Below are 24,413 nucleotides of genomic sequence, written 5' to 3' on the forward strand. Positions count from 1 at the left end.
CATGCTTTAAAAAATAAATGCACATACCAGCAACATGATTTTAAAATGGTTTTGAACATCAAGCATAAAACGTTAATAAAGTTCAATATGTATGTATGTATTATATTTTAATAGCGATGCAATAGAAAAAAAAAAACACTTTTGGTTCCCTGAAGAACCAATAAAAAAAAAATCAGTGTGAAGAACATTTTAATAATCTAAAGAACCTTTTAACTTCATAAAGAAACTTTTGTGCACTGGAAAGATTCCATGGATGTTAAAAGTTTTTCATGAAACCATAAACGCCAATAGGAAACCTTTATATTTCAAAATGTGTATGTGAGGTTACTAACAAATCAATACGAATTTTTACTTCACGTGTCAAGTATTACGTTGCTTAATTTTTGATTTATATTTCAATTTACACCTAACATTTTACACCTAAAAATACACTGATTCAGTGCTGCTGGCCTGAAAATCATGAAAAAAAAAGGTGCAAAAATGAAAAGTGAAGTAAAAGCACTAAGACATGGCGTCTCTGATATGGCTTGTTGACCTAGTTTGGATTAGCTATCAAAATAACAGAGCGTATACGAGTACAGAGAATGCTAAACAGCTGGGAAATGATTTATTGTTGCCTTCAGTACTTACAGGACCTTGCTTGCCCTGATTTCACTCCCATTGGCCATTTTACCTCAAAAGCCACAATATCATATATAAGTACATTCCCTTGCTTTCCCAAAACATGTTGCGTAACAGTACATTAGAAAATGTATTTGTGCTCACCAATTATGCCTTTGATTAAAAATACAGTAAAAACAGTAATATTGGGAAATAATATTACAATTTTTATAACTTTTGTATTTTAAAATATTAAAAAATGTAATATATTCGTGTGGTGGCATAGCTGAATTTTCAGCAGCTATTACTTCAGTCTTCAGTGTCACATGATCCTTCAGAAATCATTCCAATAGGCTGATTTGCTGCTCAAGATATGTTATTATCAAAGAAAATGTATAGTTAAAGAAAAATGAAGTGTTCAGTCAAGCTGGGCATATGCAACTGTTGCAGGTCTGCACCATATAAATATGCCACAGCTGGACACAGAAATCATTCAAAAAATATTCAATCATATAGTGATTTATTAAAATACATCATATAATAAACCATCAAAAGGACAAAAAACAATAATGTTCAACTTCTCTATCCATACTGTAAAGGAAGAATACCACCTACAGGCTGTACAAAGGAAATCACCTCTCTTTCACAAATGTAGTCAAAAAAAAGACAGTTTGTTTGTTTTGAAGAGTGCTTAATTAGTTTGGGCCTGTATATCTTAAATGTATGGATATGATTATTAGGCTAATATGGTGTCTATGTACAATATCTCACATTCTGGATGTAAAACAGAAAGCAGCTACTCAGAATGGGTACTGAATAGATCTGTTTTTAATCGCTCTCAGTAGCACAAATGGCTTGTTATGTCCCTGAAATGGTGGCCAGCAGCACGGCTCGTCCTCAGCCTCGTTACTCATCATAGTGTAGGGATGACAGGAATTTATCAACATCCAGGTCTTCAGGAAAGGAGTCCAGCAGCTTCTTCTGTTTCTGAAAAATAAAAAAGGAATTCAGCCGAGCAATGTATCAGCTGAGGTACACAAATAGACAAAAATGAGTAAGACTTCTCTGATTGGCTGGACTGCCATGAGGTATATAAATGGAATAAATAACTGGTCTGAGATGCTTTTGTTGGTGGCAATTACATTCAGGCACTAGTGACTTGATTCAGATTTTAGCATTATATATTAACCTATTTAGTGCTAAAAAAAGTATTAATATGGAGTAGTTTGTTAAATATTAATATTTTTTTAAATTAAAAATTAACTTACTAAAAATAAATTGATTAAAATAGATTTAAAACAATTCTAGCTCGACATTAATGCTTGTGTGGGACAAGTGGATTTTTTGAAGGAGCAAGTGAAAGAGAATTTTACTTCCCCGACCGGACAACTAATCTGATTAAAACATTTAATTATGGAAGCACCAAAATTTTGGTGAGAATGATTCTGATTTTATTACTTTTAGTGTAAACAGTGATTGATAGTGGATGTATTGACAGGAACATGGTCACGCCAAAACAAAAAGTCTGTAAATTTTGCCTTTTTGTTGCCATCTCTGTTTGAAAACCTGGAATTGCAGCTCCGTTACTGAATGATTCAGCGTTTTTGAACTAATCATTTGAATAAATGCCTCAATGACTCACTCATCAAGACAGCCACTTGCTGCCACCTACTGGCAGTTTTATATTTAATACTATAATACAGTTTTACATTTTATATTTAAGAGTAGCTTTTCTTTGCATTTTTTCCAACATTTCATATTTGTATATTTAAAAAAACTAATTTAAAATACCAAGCTCATAACCTTATTTATGCCATTATAATTTTGGAGTGTAAATGCATTCATGCTACACAAAATTTCACTTTTCACTAGGCTTCCCACACTATATTATGAAATTGCCTTAAAATGTAGGATGTTATGTTATGGCATTAATGATTTTAAAAACTTAATTTTGCTACTATTGCTGCACACTTGATGGGGGCTTATCTAGACTGCTCACTATGTTAAGATGTGGTCAATCTTGACTGTTTCACAAAAAAAAAAAAAAATCAGCTCACCTTTGATTTCTTTTTACTGCTCGAGGAGCTGGAAAGCTGTAGCTCTTTCTTTGCAGGAGGGCTCGATTCAATTTGCTTTCGCTTCTTTCCTTTAGGGATGGCAGATTTCCCAGCACTGGCCTCCTCTTGACGCAAGCTGTCTTTCAGAGGTCCTCCTGTCCTGGCGGCGCGTGACAGGATCATGAGAGTGTGGGCGGCCATGTTGATGCTGTTCTCACTCCCCGCCTCGCTGGCAGGACTGCAGGAGGGGATATCGGGTGTGGCAGGAGGGGGAAGATGCCTCGGCGTTCTTTCACCCTCCTTCCTGAGCCTTTGCCGGGACGGGGTTCTCAATCCATCCGTCAGCTCCTCCAGTGCACGTCCTGGTCCAGGTGTTCTTGGGAGCGGGAGATCTGGACATCCAGCCACCTGTCTCTTTGGTGGAGTGGCTGTGGGAGCCTGGCCTTGTATGTCCTGCAGCATCTCAACGGCCTGTTTAGTTAGAGGGCTTGTCTTGCATAAGGTTTTACTGGAACTGCTTGATAGGGGTGCTGTAGATTTTGCCAAAGAAGGTGTGACATCCTCAGTGGGGCGTGCAAGTGTCTGACGCTGACAGCTCTCCAGCTCATTTTCTTTATTTGCAGTGACGCCTGGAGAGTTCTGCAAGGCAGTTTTTTCTGAGGATCTTTCTGCTGGTTTTAACTGCTTCTTTTCACGAGATTCTTCTTGTGTGCTGTCCTTTGTGTTGCCTGCTGGTTTCTTTTTTGGCCCTGGAGCAGATGATTTTGAAACCACTCCGCCATCTTCCTTCTGTGATGCTTGTGATTTTTTCGGTGATTCTGAGCTAATGAGAGCATCTGGCTCAATGGCAGCTTTGTTGGAAGACTTGGCATTTGATACAGCAATTAGATTTGGTCCCTTTTCAGTCACTTTGCTTTTTGGGGCTTCTTTTTGTTGATGAAATATGGTGACTTTTTCAGAGATCTTTTTACCCGCTTTGGGATTTACTTCTGGCAGCCTAATGGTTTCTATTCTTCTTTTGCAAGTGTCAGAAACTAAAGGCCGTTTCGGTTCAGTCTGTGTGATTTCTTTCTGAACCTGCTGAGCTGGGGAGGAAGTAACAGCAGGAGATGTGAGTGTGCTTGTCTGTAAAGAATTCTGGCCTGCTGCAGTGGTTTCAGGTGTGACGTCAAAGCAAAGTATCCGCCGATGGCTGGGACTTGTTGCGCTCACACTCTTTTGTTGCTCAGAGGACTGGGGAAGCACTTGACCAGACCCAGATGTGCCAGTTTTACCTGAAAATCAGTCATTACATTGATGCATAATACACAAACATGCGTTACAAAATCTGTAACCTTCAGATTAAAAAAAAGTTGCTAAAGAGCATTTTTCAAATTATGCTAAAGATGGAAGTGAAAAAAAAATTGTCTAATTTAGGAATCTAGTTCAAATTTAAATCTCTGGTAAAACATTAATTGACATTTTAGCATAATACGATTACCTTTCTAAAAAAATACTTTTATTATTTAAAAAAAAAAACATATGTATGTGTGTGTGTGTATATATTATGTGTGTGTTTGTATAAATGTAAGTATATAAACACATTAAGTATATAAATAATTACATAAACTTATCAATTTTGTATAGCAATATTTTATAATAAAGAAATGAAAACTGTCTTACCCATGTCAGTGTTTTCCTTGGGTGCCAATTTATGTTGAGAAATAACCTTTGCAGGCTGCCTTACAGTGGCTGAACATGGCAAAGTCAACATCTGTTCAAAAAAAGTAGTAATTATAAATAGAATAAAACAATTATTCTGTCACAAAACCTGTACGCATCAAAGTTTCTAACCTGATTTGGAAGGACTGTGAGTTTTCCAGTATTTTGCCCCATTACAGATACTGGAAGCATCACATTTTGTAACATGGGCTGAACTGGAGAAGATATAATGATTGTAGAGCCTAAAAAAAATTCAATTGGAATTTCAAACATGCACCCTTACTCCCGAGGTACACTAAATAAAGTCTGCAAATGCGTACCTCAACATAAACACAAAAACATACAACCTAAATAAAAGTATAAAATGTCTTATATAATCAAAGTAACTTTTCACTCACCAGGCGAATAGGTCTGAGAGACATTTGCTCCCATGGAAACCACAGTCCTCTGGCGAGGTGGAGTCGCTACCACATGCGGCATAGAAGACACGGTCCCTTGAGGCACATTGGTTGGAAGCAGCACAACATTTGACCGCTGCTCGGCAGCAGCCGGATCGGTTACGACGAAATAGCTACTTGAAGGCCCAAAGGTGGGATTAGGTTGCAACAGCTGAATGAAACCGGTTTCCTGACCTGCGCAACGTCCCAACGCAGGCTGTCCACTACTCTGCACGCTCCTTATAGGTGTTCCGAATGATCCAACACCCTCTGCCCCCTGTAAGCAGCTCACAGCCTGAGCTGTTTCCTCTTGTGTAATGACCGCAGAGGTTGCGGGCAAAGTCTTGACAGGCGATTTGGCAGGAGAGGACAGGAAAATGGTGGGGATGTGGTCACTTGTGATGCTGGAAACTGCCTGGTTCAGCGCTGCATCAGTTGAGACCTCGTCCTGCTCATCACTGATGATGATTTTCAGAGACACAATCTTATTGGGATCAGGCTCCCTGGCCGGGGCGTCAGAAATGCATGGCGTAGTAGCAGTAGATGAAGCACCTGATGTAGGGAGAATGCTTTTGACAGTACTGGATTGAGTTTGAATGCTGGAAGGAGTTAAAGCCGTCTTGTTTGAAGAGGGCGGAGAAGCCATTTTGGAAGATGTGTCTGTGTCAGGTTGAGGCAAGCAAAGTGAGGGCACAGCCTCACTTTGAACGCATAAAGAGGTTCCCATATCCTCATTCTGTCCGATGGTCATTCCTGTTACTCTCCCTGGCTCATTCACAGAAATGTTAATTGAGGTTTCAGTAGTGGATGTGGTTTGCGATGACTTGCTTGAAACAGGAACTTGACAGCTTTTATTGTCATTTGATGTTTCGTTGGTGCTTGAACTCTCCAGAGTAACTAGCTGGATATTTACACTCTCAGAGGCTTCAATTTCTGGTTCATCTATCTCCATGCCAACTCCTTCCTCTGTCAAAGAAGAGCTTGATACGGTTTGGTCAGGTGGACGCGAATCCGCTTTATCGTTCAACCTTGAAGTTGAAGTGGCACCTTTGGATTGTTTATTACCAGATAAAACTCTAGTCCTGGCTAGTCCTCTTTTGGAGTTTGTGGATCCTCGCCCTGTTTGTTTGGTTACGATACGTGACTGTGAAGCTGTGGAAGCAGACTTTGTCTCATTACGAAGACTGGATGATTTCTTTGTGCTTTTTGACTCAGACTGGGTGCTTAGGTTTTGTGCACTACTTTCTCCTCCTGATGTGGAATCCTCCTGTCCAGTGCCTTAAAATCATCAATAAAATCATACAACAGTTTATATATCGTCTCTGCACTAAAAAGTTAGGGGTCAATAAGACTTTTTTTTAAACAAAGTTATACTTGTATTGAACAAGGATGACATAAACTGATCAGGAACAGCAGTGAAGACATTTATAATGTTACAAAAGTTTTCTATTTCAAATAAACACTGTTCTTTTGAACTTTCTAATTCAAAGAATTCTGAAACAAATGTATCAGTTTCCCCAAAACAACTGTTATAAACAATAAGAAATGTTTCCCAAGCATCAACTAAACATATTAGAATCATTTGTGAGGGATCTTGAGACACCAACGACTGAAGTAATGCTGCTGAAAATTTGCCATAACAGGAATAAATAATAAGAAGAATAAGAAGAAAAAAAAAGCTATTTTAAATTGTTGGAGAGTATTTTTGATCAAATAAACACAGCTATGGTGAGCAGAGCAGACTTCTTTCAAAAACTTCTTAAAATATGAAAAAAATAAATTTTCTTAAATGGGTGTGTATAGAGTATTTACAGAGTGTTAGCTTTTAGTTTTAGTTACTTTTTCTTATTTGTAAGTCGCTTTGGATAAGAGCGTCTGCTAAATGACTAAAAGTAAAGTAAAGTAAAAAAATTCATCGACCCCAAACTTTTGAACCACTGTTCATTGGGGTGTGCGATATATCGTCTGCAATATCATAATTGTTGTTTTAACTACGTTCGATTTGACATTAGCTAGTATTTCGCAAAAACCAAACAAAACACACCTACAGAGCACACTCATACATTACGTGAAGAACTCTAGACTAGTGCATGTGCAAATTTAGAGTACATCCTTTCACTGCATGATTCAGTTTATTAAAATACATTTCGAATGATCACAAATTCAAAAATTACCATGATTACAAATGTGATATTAATTTTGTACAACAGTTCAATAAATTAAGTTAATTAAAGTGCCCCTATTATGCCTTTTCGAATATTACCTTTCATGCAGTGTGTCATGTAGCAGTATGTGAACATAAACTTTCTGCAAAGTTGTGAAGCCGAAGTGCACGATATATAACGTTATTGCCTATCAAAAAAAAAAAAAAAGAAAAAAAAAAAAAAAAAGTCGGTTCACAATCGCCTAAACGAGTCGTTAGGAATTCAAATCTTTTTCTGTTACGGCTGTACATCACAAAGTAACACATTTGCATAATGTCCGCCCATGGCTGTCATTCGCGCTGTATGTGGTAGACCAATCACAAAGGACTGCTCCATCTGACCAATCACAGCAGTGAGGGCTCATGGGAAGGAGGGGTTTAGAGAGACTGATTCTCTGAATTGCTTTGCACGAATCGTTTAGGAATCATTTAGAAATGAGGTCAAATTAAAGCTATTTTTTTGAGAAAACTAAAGTTTTTTTTTTTTTTTTTTCCTTGGATGCATGTAAACCTGTTTTAGGAGACTTTTTTTTTTTTAAATATCAAAACATTATGCATTTGTAATTGCAGGTTAATGCATTCATGTCCTGCATTAAACAGCAAATACATCTAAATGCCACTTCACATGCAGCTTCTGTGTTTCCTCTACATTGCAAAGATGAATTTTGTTGATACTGTTTTTTATTTGCTTGGCAACTGCCCAAGTGTCTTATTCTTATTCACTGATTAAATCTAAGAATTTGACTCAAAAGATAATGGACACTTTTAGAAAAATGGCTTTATAAAGGTAAAAATGCCTATGTAAAAATCTATTTAAACTTGAAAAGATTAATCTCTATCAGTGTGAACTGACCACCACACAGAATATGAAGAACATTAAAAACTTTAGGAGTCAGCTGTCTATGGTAGTCCTTAAGGTACGAGCACAATAACACACTCATCAAAATATTGTCTAATTATCATTATTGATAAAATCCCAGAAAATAGAGATATTATTTTTTGTCAATATCGCACACCCCTAATTGTTCATATAATTAAATGTACACACAGGAAATTACCTGTGCTGCTTTACAAAGTAAAGCCGAGCAATCTTACCGGTTTCAGAAGCGCTGTCTACATGCCCAGTCTCATCACTCTCTTGTGCGCTGGTATTAGTACTGAAGCTCCCATCAGCCTGTTCACTGCCTTCAGCCGTTTTACTTTTCCCTTCAAACAATATGAAAGGTGATCAGTGAGACCTTATAAATAAAAAATCAGTTTGGCTTTTATAACAGAATTTGATTTGCTCAAACCTACCATAGTCGAAGAGGTCAAAGAGTGCCTGAAATGCTGGGTCTGACTCTGTCTGCGCCAAAATGTCTTGGATGGCATCATCCGTCATATGAATTTCCCCCTAAAACAATTTCACAGGTTAAAGCTTGATATGGATGTCAAGATATAAAAAAACGAACTGTAAAAGATGTGCATTCACACACCTGGAGGCCCAGGATTTCATCAATTGACTGCTCTTGTTCCACGGTACTGCAGCCAGCTTTTGATGTCTGAGGACTATTATCACTGTTAAAGTGATATTACAACATGTGCTTGGTAAGTTAAGTTAATAAAGTTTTTTTTTGTTATGTGAAGTTGTTTCTTGCCCATTATTTAGCATTTACCTTGCCAAGATTTTGTTGATGTTTTCAGCAAGTTTTTCTTGTAAGGATCTATCATTGAGAATTTTTTCTCTGGCATTTTCTATAACTATTTGCTGTTAAAAAAAGAAACATATAATCTTCAATCACGCAGGAGTAAATAGAAACTCCTTGAAAACAAAAAAAAATGAAAAATGAATCAGCCTGACTCACAGATAGGTTCTCCGTCACAGTTTCTTCACTTTGAGATTCCACAATGAGAGTGCTGGACACTACGGTGGCCCTGGTGGTCCCGCTGGCACCCAACTGACCACCTCCTCTCCGCCTCGGCGAGTCACTGCAACAGAAAACACAGATTGATCTAGTTACAGATTGATCTGGAAAAGATAGAAAGTGTGAAACTGCGACATACATCTGGTGTCGTCATCACGCTCATCTTACCATTTCCTGCGGGCCGGAGACAAAGGTCCTGGATTCAGTCTATTATCAGGAACCAGTATCTGCAACGGTGACTCCCCTATGAAGATGTAAGACAGCTAAATGGAAAGAGGGTACTTACAAATTATACAAAAGTGAGATTCAAACATGTTTTTCAGGACTCACCTGGCTGACTAAGGCAGAGAGTGGAAGGTCTGGCATGCTGGGAAGTGTAAGACACTGGGGTGGAATGTCCCAGCATGCTTTGAGGGGTAGACACAGTGCTGGGGACACACTGAACTGCTGGAGTCACAGGTAGGTGCCCAATGATGGGAGAATGTGATGCCAATAAGGGTCTCTGTTGACATCTCATATTTTGAATGCTATTCATAGTGCGCACTTAGTGACAGAAAAAAAAAATGTATAAATTACAATCCAGTTCAAATGTTTTGGGGTCTGTAAGATTTTTGAAAGAAATTAACACTTTTATTCAGCAAGGATGCATTAAATTTATGAAATGTGACAGCAAAGTCAGTTATAATGATACAAACAAAATTATATTTCAAATACATTCTGTACTTTTGAACTTTCTATTTATCAAAGAATTAAAAAAAAATTAATGTATATTTAAAATAATAAAGTTTTTACTGTTTTTTTTTATCAAATAAACAATAGTAACATTAACAAATCTTACCCTAAATTTTTAAATGGTAGTGTGTGTTAATTGTGCATGTATTTTACATTCCATGCCATATATATATATATATATATATATATATATATATATATATATATATATAATATTTGTGTTATACATCTATTATATTTGCCTATCAATAATTCCAAGTCATCAAGAACACAATTTCTCTCAAACAATGAGCAAAACTCACGTCGTTGATTAAGCTGCACTGCAGGAGAATTCTGCAGAGACCTGTGGACAATACAGAAATATTTTAATAAATACAGTGCATAAAAAATTAAAACATTCAATGTAAACAAATATTCATTCACTTGATTTGATTGAGTGTGAAGTCAAGCTTTTTCCACAATGATGTCATCACAGCTGGGATTTGATTTTCTTGACTTGTTTCTGCAGAAGAAATGACAAACATGTTAAAATGGAAACAGATTCACTGTGCATCTGAAAACATTTCATTTATTTTTAAGGGCACTCACCTTTTGCTTTAACAGCAACATATTCATTTAAAATCGTAATCAGGTTTTTTCCAAAAAGAGACTGGAAAAGAACAACAAAATTGTTATCTAGTAAACATGTCTTCTTAACACAGGCCAGTAGTTTATTGATGTTATCAATCATGAGCTTGACACATACAAACACACAGGCAGGGATGACCCCGTCCTCTGAGCTATGCTCGGCATATTCCTTCAGGTTTGGACTCTCATAGATGAAGGCTCGGCTTGTGGTAGTGAGCCCTTCTTGCTGCAGGTAGCCTGAAAGTTGAAAGTGAATGACATCATTTCAGATTTAATAATAATAATAATGCATTTTATTTAATGGCGCCTTTCAAAACACCCAAGGTCACCTCACAAAATTAAAAAATACAAGTCACAGCATAAAACAAAAACACACAACACACTCTGTATATATACAAGTAAAATGCAGTAGACTCAATAATACAGATCATAAAAAGCCTGTATAAAAAGATATGTTTTAAGACGTGTTTTAAAAGTCAGCAAGCAATTGCTATTGCGAATATCATTGGGAAGGGAATTCCATAGGCGGGGGGCAGCATAGCTAAAAGATCTGGCACCCATGGTAGTTAGTCGAATCCGAGGTACCACAAGAGAAATTGAAGATGAGGATCTAAGAGCACGTGAAGGGGTGTAGACATGAAGAAGTTGATTAAGGTATTGAGGTGCAAGATTATGAAGTGCCTTGTAAGTAAGTAGCAAGATCTTAAACTCTACTCGATACTTTACTGGAAGCCAGTGCAACTGCTGAAGAACTGGAGAAATGTGCTCATTAAAAGGTGTTCTAGAAAGAACACGAGCTGCAGAGTTCTGAACTAACTGGAGCTTATGTAGCAATTTAGCAGGAACACCAGTGAAAAGGGCATTCAGTCTGTACGTGAAGTAACAAAAGCATGAACAAGAACTGCTGTATTATTGGTAGAAAGAAAGGGACGAAGACGGTTAATATTACGCAAGTGGAAGTATGCAGTCTGCGTGATACTATTAATGAGTTTCAAAGGATAGTGTGCCATCCATGACAACAACACCCAAACTTTTAACCTGTGAAGAAGGAAATATTGCATTATTGTCAATGAACAAAGAAAAACCATTAGATTTAGACAAAACAGATCTAGTGTCAATAAGTAGGGCCTCAGTTTTGTTGCCATTTAGCTTCAGAAAATTAGCTGAATGCCAATGTTCAATTTCAACTAAATAGCTAGATAAAGATGGTGGTAGAAAAGAACCAGTGGGTTTGGCAGACAGGTAAAGTTGGGTGTCATCCGCATAACAATGAAAATGAACACGTTTCCTCAAACTGTAACCAAGAGGAAGTATATAAATAATAAAAAGAAGCGGGCCCAAAACAGAACCCTGGGGAACCCCAGTGGTAACTGTTGATATTCTTGATCTAAAATGTTTTAATTGAATACGTCCAGAAAGATACGACCTAAACCAAGACAGAGGAGTGCCAGTGATCCCAATAGAAACCAACCTGTCGAGAAGTATCTCATGTGAGACAGTATCAAAAGCAGCAGTCAAATCAATATAGACAAGTATGATTAAAAGCCCAGAGTCAGCTGCCAACAACAGATCATTGGTTATTCTGACAAGAGCAGTCTCAGTGCTATGGTGAGGACGAAAGCCAGATTGAAATTGTTCATACTAATTATTATTAGAGAGATGTTCTTGAATTTGAATTGCAATACACTTTTCTATTATCTTAGAGATAAACGGTAAGTTTGAAATTGGACGGAAATTATCAAAGTTAAATGGATCAGCCCCAGACTTCTTAAGTATGGGAGTAATAATAGCAGATTTAAAAAATGACGGTACAGGACCAGAGACAAGTGAAGCATGAACAATTTTAGTAATCAATGGCAACAAGGATGGTAAACATGCTTTTACTAAAGGAGTTGGTAGAGGGTCTAACTGATCATTTGAAGATTTAGAGCTATTTATCAGACCCACTGATCAGATTTAATTATTTTCATTGGACAATAGCAGATAAATCATCCATTACTGTTATCGATCATCTCGTTTTCACACATCACAGCTTCGTACTGATGAGCTCAGAACGACAGTTTTCTGACACAGGTGTCTCAATTTCGAAATGGCCTAAATATTTACCACTACCAAGCAGTTTTGGAGACGAATTCCATAATTCCATATACAGTAATTAGGAACGGAGTATTAGCTACTAGCTTCTCCTAAAGAGAGACACAAGGGTGAACTTACCCAGCACAAGTCTGGCGACGTCAGACGGGAGCAACATACTTCAGTGTTATCCTGTCTCACCAAATCATCTGCATCTGAAGCATGTGTATTAAAGTTTAATTTATTCCATACTGTGATAATACAGCTGAAATATTGCTGGTCGTTTAACCCTCTCATCCATCTCCACTGCGAAAAGGCGCGGAAATTCGCCTCCTCTGACCCGGATATTGTTTGTGTAATAATCGCGAGGAAATAAAGGGAAATGTAGTTTTTCTTTTCTTTTCTTTTCTTTTCTTTTCTTTTCTTTTCTTTTCTTTTCTTTTCTTTTCTTTTCTTTTCTTTTCTTTTCTTTTCTTTTCTTTTCTTTTCTTTTCTTTTCTTTTCTTTTCTTTTCTTTTCTTTTCTTTTCTTTTCTTTTCTTTTCTTTTCTTTTCTTTTCTTTTCTTTTCTTTTCTTTTTTAGTTTAGAGTCCCAGATCTCTTGAATGTTTTAAGCCTTATAAGTTTATATATGTGATGACGTTTATATCTATAAGCACTATACGTTATTTATTTGTTTTTTTACATTTGATTATAGAGCTGGAGCGAGAGAGAGCAAGTGTGTGTGTGTGTGTGTGTGTGTGTGTGATAGATAGATAGATAGATAGATAGATAGATAGATAGATAGATAGATAGACAGACAGACAGACAGACAGACAGACAGACAGACAGACAGACAGACAGACAGACAGACAGACAGACAGACAGACAGACAGATAGATAGATAGATAGATAGATAGATAGATAGATAGATAGATAGATAGATAGATAGATAGATTGATAGATAGAGAGCTAGACAGACAGATAGACAGACAGACAGATAGACAGATAGATAGATAGATAGATAGATAGATAGATAGATAGATAGATAGATAGATAGATAGATAGATAGATAGATAGATAGATAGATAGATAGATAGATAGATAGATAGATAGATAGATAGATAGATAGATAGATAGTTAAAATCTCAATTAAAAAGATAGAAAATCGTATTATTTATTATTTGTCTTATTGTTTTATTATTTTATTACATTAAAATACCTCTGCAGTTAAATTGTGTTTAAAACACACTATACTTATTTTAACCTTATTTTAATCTTTTTTTACAGTCTATGGTTTTAACCAATGATAATTTCAGACAGTCGATGATTATATTTGTTTAGAATGAATGACTATGCCCGCCGTGACTTTTATTTTGACACTCCCCACATACAGTGGAGCCCATAGACGGTAAAAAGCCCCTTTAGAGCAGAGACGGCAGAGATAAACAAGCTGCAGACGACAGTTGCGTCTGCGGTGTATTCAAGCAAAACTCGGATTGCAGTGATTTAATTGAAGAGATGGTGAACTCAGCGACGAAAGGGTAAGGCGTTTGTTTTCCTAGAGCATTTATAAATGAGGTATGTCGTGTGGGTTTAGATATAAAACGGGGAAACCAGATCCTCCAGTCGATGTAACGGATGGCCTCATGAGCGTGCAGTCGGTGATTGATCTATACTAGCCTTGGTTTTAGCTCATAGTAATAGGTCCGTGTTTTCTTTTTCATATCTATCTTGAAATGAGCCCTTGAGAGGGTTTTGCGTTTGTTTTGTGAAGACAATAGGCGTATCAATTTTATTGCACATCGCTATCAAATACACCATTTAAAATAATAAACAAAGGCTCTGAAGTCTTAAGATTGATGTTTTGTCCCAGCTGAGCTTCAGTAAAGTCTTCAAACAACAAAAACAGGTCTGAGTGGTCTTCAGGACCACATGGTCAATAAAACAGCTTGAACTGAAGACGGTGTTCTTGGGTCCTGTTTACTGTTTACACAGTCAGAGTAATGATAAAGTCCTAAACCTTTGTTCTAAATGACCATAATCTTGCATAATCCATGTCATGAGCTGTTTGTTTAACAAGCTGGTTAACACTTTCACATTAAGTGGGCTGGTAAATAAGATATGATAAAGAGCACTTTTAGAGAAGGAAGAACACACAAAGGGTGAATTGTGCCGCTATCAAAATAACAAAATGATCTGAATTCACCCTGTATATGATATTAGTGATTATAATGCTTGAAAAGTGTATTTCTTGAGATGGGGTTAAAATGGAAGGTTTGTGTTTTGCCAAAAAACAACAACAACGTCTGTTGTTCCTCTTTTACACAAAACATGACGTTCCTTAAGTTTTTGACATTGCAGCCTAATGTATTTGATAATAAACTAACTTTCATTTGTTTTGAGAGCAAGCAATTTTATTAACATATTTTAGGTCAATATGAATGTTTAAAGAAAATTGTATGTCTTAGGTTCTGTAACTGCTCATCATTTGTTTTAAAGTTTTTATTTTATTTAAAAAAATAATTTTAATGGCCCTATTTTTGAAAATACTTGCAACTATGTACTTGCATCAAAAATAGTCATTTTTTGGTAAAATGTACTTAATGTGTTCAGCAATTAATTACAAAAACTTAACATTCGGGTATTTTTTTAAATGGAAGAAAAACTTAGTTGCAATGCAACAAATATTCTGAATGTTTTTTGTTTCATTTCAATGTTCGTACATGGTGTTAAAGACACACAATAAAGTGAGACCAATTAATCGCATGAGAGCTATGTATAGTACTTCTAAAATAATGATCAAAATGCTGTTTAAATTATGAGTAATGCACAGCACACCACAAGACGTGCCAACTTCCTAAAAGTATTTTGTATCAACCCACATATCTGAAAGCAATGAAGTACACACGTTCAGAATGAAGTAAATGGGCCAGAGAACATTTTGTTCTCTGTTGTCTTCATATAGCAGAGACTACTGCCTGTGTTCAACCTTACTATTGGCAGAACTCACATTGTCTCCCCCTCCCGTCACCGTGCAAACGAACTTGACTGAACCTCTCACACACGCTCGCTCACTCAGTCAGAGGAACTGCATGAGCCTCAGCAGAGCAGTTGAAAAGAGACCCAGAGCTGCACAAGCATGCAAGAGTCAAAAAATCAGTCCTATAGAAAAAAACATCCCATAACATTCGTCTGACGCGCTTGAATAAAACCACAGGGTTGACGATTGACGGAAAAGTAAACGTGCTGCAAATTCACTGCATATGCACTACAAGTTTGCAGAGAGAACACCTTGTTCCTGAAACAGCCTACATGAAAAAGCAAAGACTGTTACACATATGGACACATGGTATGGTCACATTGATGTTGTTGCTTTGCAAGGATGAGTATGTTTTTACTTTTTAAGGAAAAGTTGAGAGTTGTGAAGTAATTTGGGTGACATTTACACCTTTCATCAATCTCTTTAACAAATCATACAGCTTCATTAGCTGATGTACCGCCAGCTTCATATCAATCATTATATCATTTGACATGGACATTCCTCCTTTATCCCGTGAGGTTCTGAGGAGTTCGTTTGAACAGGCTGGGATGGGTTGCACTTCCAGTTCCACCTACACTGATATGGGGTGTTGACATTTTACCAGAATACATAATAACACTCACAGTAAATCCCTAACCATACAAACAGCACAAGGGTTGGGCGTGACTGTTGTGACAAAGCTGAAGGACACGGTGTTCCTGAATTCATTTACAGCAGCTTTGGCTCAAGAGCGTGCACTGCTTTGAAAGTCATTAAGATGTCACGTTTACTGCATTACATGGTCATTCAAAACATTGGGGTCAGTTTTGCAAAAAAAACAAATAGCCTACTTTTATTCAGCATGGATGCATTAAATTGGTCAAAAAAAATCTTATTTGAAAATATATTTCAAATAAATGTCGTTGCTTCCACAAGGATATTAAGCAGCTAAATCTTTTTCAGTGCTGATAATAGTAAATGTTTCTTAAGCACCAAATCAGTATATTAAAATGATTTCTGAAGAATCACGAGAAACTGAAGACTAATAATCTTACCGACAGTTTTGAATTGTAGCATACATATTTGTTTTTTTATATTATGTAAAATATTTTATACATTCAGTATTGTTTTAAAAAAAAGACAAAACCTGACTGAAATCAGTCATTTTATATGCTACTAAATTTAGGCATCACAACATTATGTACAAATGTATGAAAAATAAATATGCATTATGAGATTTGCCAAAGATTAAATGTGTTTGCACTCAACATTCAGAAAGTCGATAAAGCTTTATCTCAGATGACTTTAATGTCATTTCTATTGAAACTTGTCATAGTTTTAAATATATTTGTAATTAATATAATTCACTCTCTATATCTTATTACTCATTGATTGGATTGCAGTGTGCAGTACCAAAGTTTATCCGGTTATCCTACTACAACATTCCCAGAATATGCAAATCCTAAAATTTGTTAAAAAGGGCAATCATTTGATGAATATATGATTTTTTTTTTTTTTTTTAACAGTCCTACAGAACAAATCCATTTCCAGTGTCATCATAAATGTGATCTTTCTGTTTATTTTTAGAAGGGGTTAAGGTAAGTTTCAGTAATGGTCAGTCTCTACGAGTTTCTCCCGCAGTGACCACTGGCTGAGACTGCATTATTGTGTAATATGATGTGGTCGCCTGGGGCTTGAAATTGGATGCTGGATCTTGGTTCAGCTTGTCTCAGACAGTTTTTTGACATAAAATGTGTTGACTGATTTCCATCTTGATAAGATTTTATGTACTGTACAAGGATCAAGTTTTCATCACTCAGAGCAAAAAGCTTTTTTTTTCTTTTTTTATTTGACGTGTTTTGTTGCTATATGGTGCTGCTTGCAAAAAAAAATAAAAATCAGTTTTGTGTAAAATAAAAACCTGCAAAATGTTGACCGCTCTTAAAGTTTGTTATAGATGTGTAAAACCACATGTTAGCTTTGGCGGATTACCATTTATTGTTCTGTTTTAGGACTTTATCATTTGAGTGCTTACTGATTAGTTTTATGTTTGAAGTTGGCATAATATTTCTGTGAAATAGCATTATTATTATTGACCAAATTACTGGATCTGTTCTTCAGTGCTCCTTTTCTCACAAACCAACATCGCTGTGATGCTGTCTTGGTTTTATGCCCTGTTGTTAAATTAGAGTCATGTGCTTCCAAATAGAGGTTTTGATCCAGGGCGTGATGCATGACTGTTTGTTTATTCTGGCTGTGCAAGTCCTTATACAGACTGATTCCTGTGTGTTGAATTTGTTTTTATTTATTTTTTTAACCAAAGTGTACAGAGCCTGACTTGAATCACCACAGACTACGTGCCGCCTGAAACCATGCTGGAGCCCAGCTTGTGCAGACATGCTGTACAGCATTAGTGTCCTGTTTACTACACCATGAAATACAATAACGCAACAATTCAATGCCACTAGGAGAGCTAATTATGTTCTGGCAGTAGGAAAGTTAATCCAGACCTGTATATGTTTGACTATGGATTAGTTTAGAAAGAAATTAATACTTTTATTCAATGAGGTTGCATTAAATTGATCAAAAGTTTAGACATTTTATGTTAAGATTTCTATTACAAATAAATGCTGTTCTTTTGACCTTTTTATGTGTGTGTGTGTGTGTGTGTGTGTGTGTGTGTGTAATTTTTAATTTATATGCAATATTATAATTTGTTTTGTTTTTTCTGAAGGAATTGTTTGACTATTATGCCAAAAAATAAAGTATCCGCTGAGAGTTTGGCAACTGTTTGATGGGTCATTTTGGAATGTCAGGGTCGACAGAGTTCAGTCCTGTTCAAAGCACAAAGGAGGTCAGAGAACGAGGGCTGGGAGGGTCTCTGTCAGATAGGAAGCATGGGGGAGGGTTGTGGGACAGGCTTTACTACATGCTTAAGGCCAGTGGAGGAGGGGAGCGTGAGTGAAAGGCACCGAGTGAGGGCTTTCCTCCCTTCGTTTTAAAAAGTTTATCTGGGACTCAGTTTTTGGCGAGACTAGGATACACAGCACCAGAACACACCAATTACAGCTGGGACAGTTTTATTGTGGACGAACAGAACATGACGTAAGAGTTGGAGAGAACGGAATGTTTTTCTGTTGTTGTGTTAATTTTTGGATGAAGAAAAACGGTGGAAACTGCAAATTTAAAAAGCTTTATGCTAAGAAATGACATTGCAAAAACTTGATTTTTCTTCTTTAGTTTCTTGTTTAAGGATTGGATATTCGGAGTTCATTTTTAAAAAGTTAGTTTTTCTTGTTTTTCCTTATTTAGGCCCAGTTTGGAGCAGCGGAAGGTGCGTTCGCGTGACGCGGCCCGCTGCAGGAGGAGTCAGGAGACTGAGGTGTTTTACGAGCTGGCCCATTCACTACCCCTTCCACGACGTATCGCCTCCCACCTGGACAAAGCCGCCATCATGAGGTTGACGCTCAGCTTTCTGCGCATGAACCACTTGATCCAGTCAGGTGGGTTCTGCTAAAATCGAGCTGTATGAGGGCTAGCAGTGGTCCTCGGTTGGTTTGGACCTAAAATGGGTCACAGGTCTGCGTGAATAGGGGTATGGACAGCAGGCAGAAAACAATGTTATAAGTGCAACTAAATATAATCATGTATAGTTAGGTTGAGGGATGTTTGCAGTATTTTGGAGCAAATCCATCTCTATTGCACAAGTGAAAAGAAAAAAACGGCCCAGACTGCATTAAACTTGGGTTAACATTCAACTAGGATAAACCTGGTTTGTGCTGACCACAATATGTTTGTGCAGGCAATTGCTGGATGCCAGGTGCATAAAACAACCCAAAACTTTTGCTGTCATTTACTGTCGTTTTACTGAAAATCTTTACTGATTTTCAGTAAAACGACAGATTGTTACTGAATCTTTATGATTAATCTAATGCATTCTTGCTGAATGAAAGTGTTAAATCTTACTGATCTTACTGGTGATAGCATGTACAGCTTATGTTGGAACATGGCTTGTATAACATTCTTTGGCTAATATTTACTAATGTTAATATTTAATTTTGTCACATCCAGCAGGGCCAACCAAAACACCGACTGAAGAAACTGAGAATCCCACTGATGCCTTTTATCAGCAGGCACTGGCTGGCTTTATTCTGGTGATGACTGAGGAAGGGGACATGGTTTTCCTCTCAGAGAGTGTCAGCAAATACATCGGCATAACACAGGTAAGTGTCACCCCACATATTGAAGTACTACATGAAACCAAAACAGTGTCAGTTTCACCAAGTTGAGAATTTCAAACATGTTGGCTGCAGTCTAGCAGCATGTGACCTAGGAATAGTGCCACTTTGGATTCCTCTGCTGTGGTATGAGGCACAATGTTCACGTTACGTGCGTGACCAGACCCATTAGAATAGGTCCGTTCCTGGGGGAACACATGCAGTCTAATGTTGTTTTGCTGTGTTCTGTCAGGAGGGAATTACAACGTTTCATGTAGGTTAGTATTGACCAGTACAGTGGCTAAAAAAAAAATTATGACACTGGGCACATTATATTGTAATATATTATGAAAAGGAATCTCTTAAAATAATTTAGATAACTAAAAACACAATTATATTACAGTGAAAGCATTTAAGGAATGATAGTGGGTGATTTGGAAAGGGCATGAAATCTAATACACTTGACCTACATTAAATGAGTTGCATTTATAGAGTTCATCTATTAACATGTTAAACTAAAACTAAACTATTAAACTAAAACATGTTTAGCTAATTTTATTCCTTTGCATCAGTGCAATGCATATTCCGCAACAATGTTTATAAGAATGTGGTAAATGTGGAAAAAAGCCACATGTAGACATATTTAGCAAAAATTCCTGTGCCAAATCAATTTTATTTATTTTTTTTAACTTAAATACTGTTTTGTGTCATGATGTTTTAGTCATTTTAAATTGCAGATTTTTTTTTTTCTTATATGGTTTTGTAAAGCTGGAGCTGCTTGGACAGAGCGTGTATGAATTTGTTCATCCCTGTGACCAGGAAGAATTACGAGACATTCTTGCCACAAGACCTGGTAATAAAAGATATTTAGGTCAAAGGATCTTTTCGCTTGAATTTAGCTGCTATGCAGTGACCTACTGTTTGAGTTTTTTTTAAGTCTCATGTGCTTGTGTGTGGGACTGACAATTAAGAATTTGTTTTCATTCACAGGTGTTTCAAAGAAAAAGACAGAGAAGTTAACCAAACATAATTTTTTTCTTCGGATGAAGAGCACACTCACCCACACAGGGAGAACAGTTAATATCAAGTCTGCAAACTGGAAGGTACACAGACTATGAATATTATGTAAAAATAGCTATTAAATGTGTTTTAGAAATTAAACTATAGGAAGAAAAGGTGCATAAACGACCCAAGACATATTCAAACTCTTAGAAATGTCATTGTGTCACGAACTCTGCTTTTTAGTTTTGTTTTTATAAAATATTTAATGGCGTGACAAGGTTTAATCAGTCCTGGTGTTGGACTTCCTTTAGCTATTTTCACACGCAGCACCTGTTAGCTCGTCTTTAGCGGGTATAGTTTGCTCTGAGGGGTATGCAAGTCAGTATCAGCATTACCGCTTCACATCAGCCCGGCTTTTTGTTGAGCTATGGGGTCAAGTCCCATGAGTGCACAAAAAGGACAAAAATACGCCGAAGGACAGACATCCAGCTACGTTCAGTGCCAAGCCAGGAGGCACTGGTCCAGCTTGACCGCTTGCTTCGCACGTCATGTTACACAATATTGTGTTTTCATATTAGTCATCTGTTTTTTTTTGAAGATAAATGAACAAACAGCCAGTATGAAACTTTGATTAGCTTGTAAACTGTCTGAATTCAGAATAGAACCGTAATATTGTGAAATATTATTACAATTTAAAGTATATATTTAAAATGATAATTTACTCTAGTCCTCAGTGTCACATGATCCTTGAGAAATCAGTCTAATATGCTGATTTGGTGCTCAAGAAACGCTTACTATTATTAATTTTATTATTATCGGTGTTGAATTTTTTTTTTTTACCAGTTTCCACATAATTAAGTACTGTTTAATGAATAAAGTTTTTAAAAAAAAAAGCATTTATATAAAATAGAACTCTTTTGTAACATCAAAAATGTCTTTACTGTCATTTTTGATTAATTTAATGCATCCTTGCTGAATAAAATAAAACCAAAATCACCATTTTATGCAACTTCTAAATTGCATTGTATATTTAGCCAAAGTACAGATTGGAATTACTTTATAATTTAGTATAATTTAGAAATTGTATTATTAAAATTATTTTCCATTTCTTTTCCCAGGTCCTTCATTGCACAGGACACATGCAAACGTTCATCAGCGATGGTGAGAACGAGCCCCCTGCTGGCAGCTTCTTGATTTTGCTGTGCGAGCCCATTCCTCACCCCTCCAGCGTTGAATTCCCACTAGACCGCAGCACTTTCCTCACACGCCATAATATGGATTTGAGTTTCACACAATGTGACGGACGGTAAGACATGCTCATGCATATTTTCTTTGAAGTACTCAACACAGGTCGTAAAAGTTCAAATAAATCTCTTGACAGTGCAGTGTCTGATAACTCCAGCGGGTCAGCTGAGTTTCTCTGTGTAGGAGTGCACTCAGTTCACCTCTTTGAAGCAGCGATGTACAGCGTCCAAATTTGTCGTCCTACTCATGGTTTAATCTACCCACACATGTAAAAGTGAATCTAACGTTACTCACTCAATCTGCAAACCTAAATGAGCCTTGTAGCTGCTGATGTTTTATTCTCACTGGATATTTTTGAAATGCCTACATGTGACAGCTGAAGGCAGATTTCATTCATGGTGTGAAAAAGCATGTGACTCGGGTTTCCTGTGTTTTTCTCTCGGCTTGCACTTAGGGCACAGGATATGTATAGTATCTCAGTGTTGGGATCAGACACACAACAATCACATTTTATGCTGGAGATGTCCGTAAACAGTTTTTTAAATGGATGCAAATTCCTATGAACTAAATAGTGTTTCATTCACTGCTGTTGAACCTTCAGCACCATGGCAAAAGAAATTATGCTTACATGAGCCATGAATGTGTTTGCAGTTCAAAATAATTGCAAGACCAATGTAGTCCAACTTACAATAAATTACTCTTTGAATGATTCATTGAAAGACTCAAGATATTTGAATCAGTAATGAATCCTCACTGAATCAGTCAGAATCAAATTCTGACTCACTCACTGAACTGCTGCTGAACTTACTGAAGTTTAAATTGTTATAATTGCTGATTAGTTGTTCATATGACAACGTGTAACATTTGTGGAATAAATTAATGATGCAAAGTGGTAGCAATATATAAAATCTGCACCACGCTTTATTTTTAGTTTCCAGTTTTTGCAAAATGAAAGCTTTCACTTGGAGCATCACTATAATAATCTGTAATAAAGTTAGGAGACTTGAAATAGTTATTGACCACTTTCTGTGTTTGCAGAGTCACTGAGCTTGTTGGATACCAACCCGATGATCTGATTGGCCGGTCTGCCTATGAGTTTTATCACGCCCTTGATTTTGATCATGTGACCAGGAGTTTACACATCTGTAAGTTTAAGTTTTTCACAACATAGTTAGTCTTAACCATAACCCCACACAGTGATCACCTTCATTTGTTTAAAACTTTGTGACAATGTCAACGATAACATTGTTGTGTTCTGATGATTTCTTTATAGAATGAAAAAATTACCAATGACAAACTGTTAAACTTTTCCTTTGCGCTTGCAGTGTTCTCCAAAGGCCAGGTGTGCACCAGCCATTACCGCTTCCTGGCTAAAAATGGAGGATTTGTGTGGACTGAGACTCAAGCCACTGTCCTTTACAACAGCAGGACCTCTCAACCCGAAGCTGTGGTCTGCCTCAACTTTATCCTCAGGTACCTCAATCAGACCTGGTGTAACATCTGTTTCATGTGCCCTATTTTATGGTAGATCATGTCATTTCATTGCTTATATACTATTGTAGTTTGTTTTATATATATTTTGAATATTAATTTTGTTTTGTTTTTTAGTAATTATTTTTTATGTCTATAGTTTTTTTTGTTTTTTTTTGACACTTTTTTATATGTTTGTAAATTAATAATGTTAAATTATTCTATTTCAATTAGTCACCAAGGCAACATCTCTAATTTTCATATGCAAGGAATGTTTTTTTAATGGTTTCAGTTTAAGTTGACAAAAATAACCCTGGTGTGAATGATGTTTCTCCTTCTCTCCGGCAGTGGTGTAGAAGAGGCGGATGTTGTGTTCTCATTAGAACAGACCTGTGAGAAATCAAAACCCAGAGCTGAGAAGCTGAGTGTGCTGAAGGAGGGGGAGGACTCCGACATGGAGGAGGAGAGCAGCACTGCGAAACTCTTCCTCCAGATGAAGGAGAACCCAGAGGAGTTACTGCAGCTGGCACCTCATTCTGGAGACGCTGTCATTTCCCTAACAGGTGCTCATGATCATGCTTTTCTACAGAATTGGAATGTTTGCTGTTGGTCCTCTAAAATTGATTTGATTGTGTATTCTTGCATAAATGTACTCTCATCCTAATAGTGCTTTATATTATTCACAGATGTTGTGGAGTTGTCCTTCTGCTGTCCATCTAGTCCCAGCACTGTCCCAGAATGCCCTCAGGACTTCTGTACGCCTGAACTCCGTCAGCTCCTTTCTCCAATATTCGACAGGCCCACCAAATCTCCACCCGCTGCGGTGTGTATGAGAGTTGGTAGTTTGTCTGGGTATCTATGTTTTGAATGGTTTATCTGATATTTAAGGGTCTGTTTCAGAGCCCCGCTGAAGAGCTACCTATGGAGATGGATGGGGTGGAGAAGTTCTTTGCCCTCAAACCGGAGGAGAGTGTAACTATGAAAGGACAATCAGAGGTAGTTCTCAGATCTCTTTTCAAACATCTCAGAAGATCAGTCATGGGTGTTTAACACTTTCATTCTCTGACAGGCTGTGGATGAGCTTGATTTGGACATGTTGGCACCATATATCTCCATGGATGATGACTTCCAGTTGACCTTCCTGC

At 36.9% G+C, this 24,413-nt stretch overlaps 2 protein-coding genes across 4 annotated transcripts in view; one reads left to right on the forward strand and one right to left on the reverse strand.

The window, feature by feature from the left end:
• Positions 1-1,105: 1,105 nt before the first annotated feature.
• Positions 1,106-12,680, reverse strand: LOC306851380 (protein NPAT-like). The gene is made up of 17 exons (XM_079387562.1): positions 12,476-12,680; positions 10,380-10,498; positions 10,223-10,283; positions 10,058-10,136; positions 9,937-9,977; positions 9,233-9,445; positions 9,071-9,146; positions 8,843-8,966; positions 8,654-8,745; positions 8,474-8,555; positions 8,295-8,391; positions 8,094-8,204; positions 4,757-6,073; positions 4,491-4,600; positions 4,320-4,410; positions 2,658-3,931; positions 1,106-1,587 (listed from the first exon to the last, which is right to left on the reverse strand). The coding sequence occupies exons 1-17, from the start codon at positions 12,510-12,512 to the stop codon at positions 1,507-1,509; spliced, it is 4,005 nt and encodes a 1,334-aa protein (XP_079243688.1). The 5' UTR covers positions 12,513-12,680; the 3' UTR covers positions 1,106-1,506.
• Positions 12,681-13,716: 1,036 nt separating this feature from the next.
• Positions 13,717-24,413, forward strand: part of LOC306851384 (hypoxia-inducible factor 1-alpha-like) — a 12,806-nt gene continuing 2,109 nt past the window's right edge. Inside the window, exons 1-12 of one of the 3 annotated variants that reach the window (XM_079387567.1) lie at positions 13,717-13,856; positions 18,647-18,837; positions 19,406-19,557; positions 20,320-20,404; positions 20,542-20,654; positions 21,672-21,859; positions 22,837-22,943; positions 23,124-23,271; positions 23,617-23,831; positions 23,955-24,091; positions 24,169-24,264; positions 24,338-24,413. The exon at positions 24,338-24,413 is cut by the window's right edge and continues 55 nt beyond it. In XM_079387567.1, the coding sequence (XP_079243693.1) occupies positions 13,834-13,856; positions 18,647-18,837; positions 19,406-19,557; positions 20,320-20,404; positions 20,542-20,654; positions 21,672-21,859; positions 22,837-22,943; positions 23,124-23,271; positions 23,617-23,831; positions 23,955-24,091; positions 24,169-24,264; positions 24,338-24,413 (1,531 nt within the window). In that variant the 5' untranslated portion in view covers positions 13,717-13,833. Of the gene's footprint in view, positions 13,857-18,275; positions 18,440-18,646; positions 18,838-19,405; positions 19,558-20,319; positions 20,405-20,541; positions 20,655-21,671; positions 21,860-22,836; positions 22,944-23,123; positions 23,272-23,616; positions 23,832-23,954; positions 24,092-24,168; positions 24,265-24,337 lie in introns of those variants that run through there. The other 2 variants (XM_079387568.1, XM_079387569.1) reach the window with 2 other exon arrangements.

The sequence above is a fragment of the Barbus barbus genome (genome assembly GCF_936440315.1).
Source record: "Barbus barbus genome assembly, chromosome: 31".
NCBI lineage: Eukaryota > Metazoa > Chordata > Actinopteri > Cypriniformes > Cyprinidae > Barbus > Barbus barbus.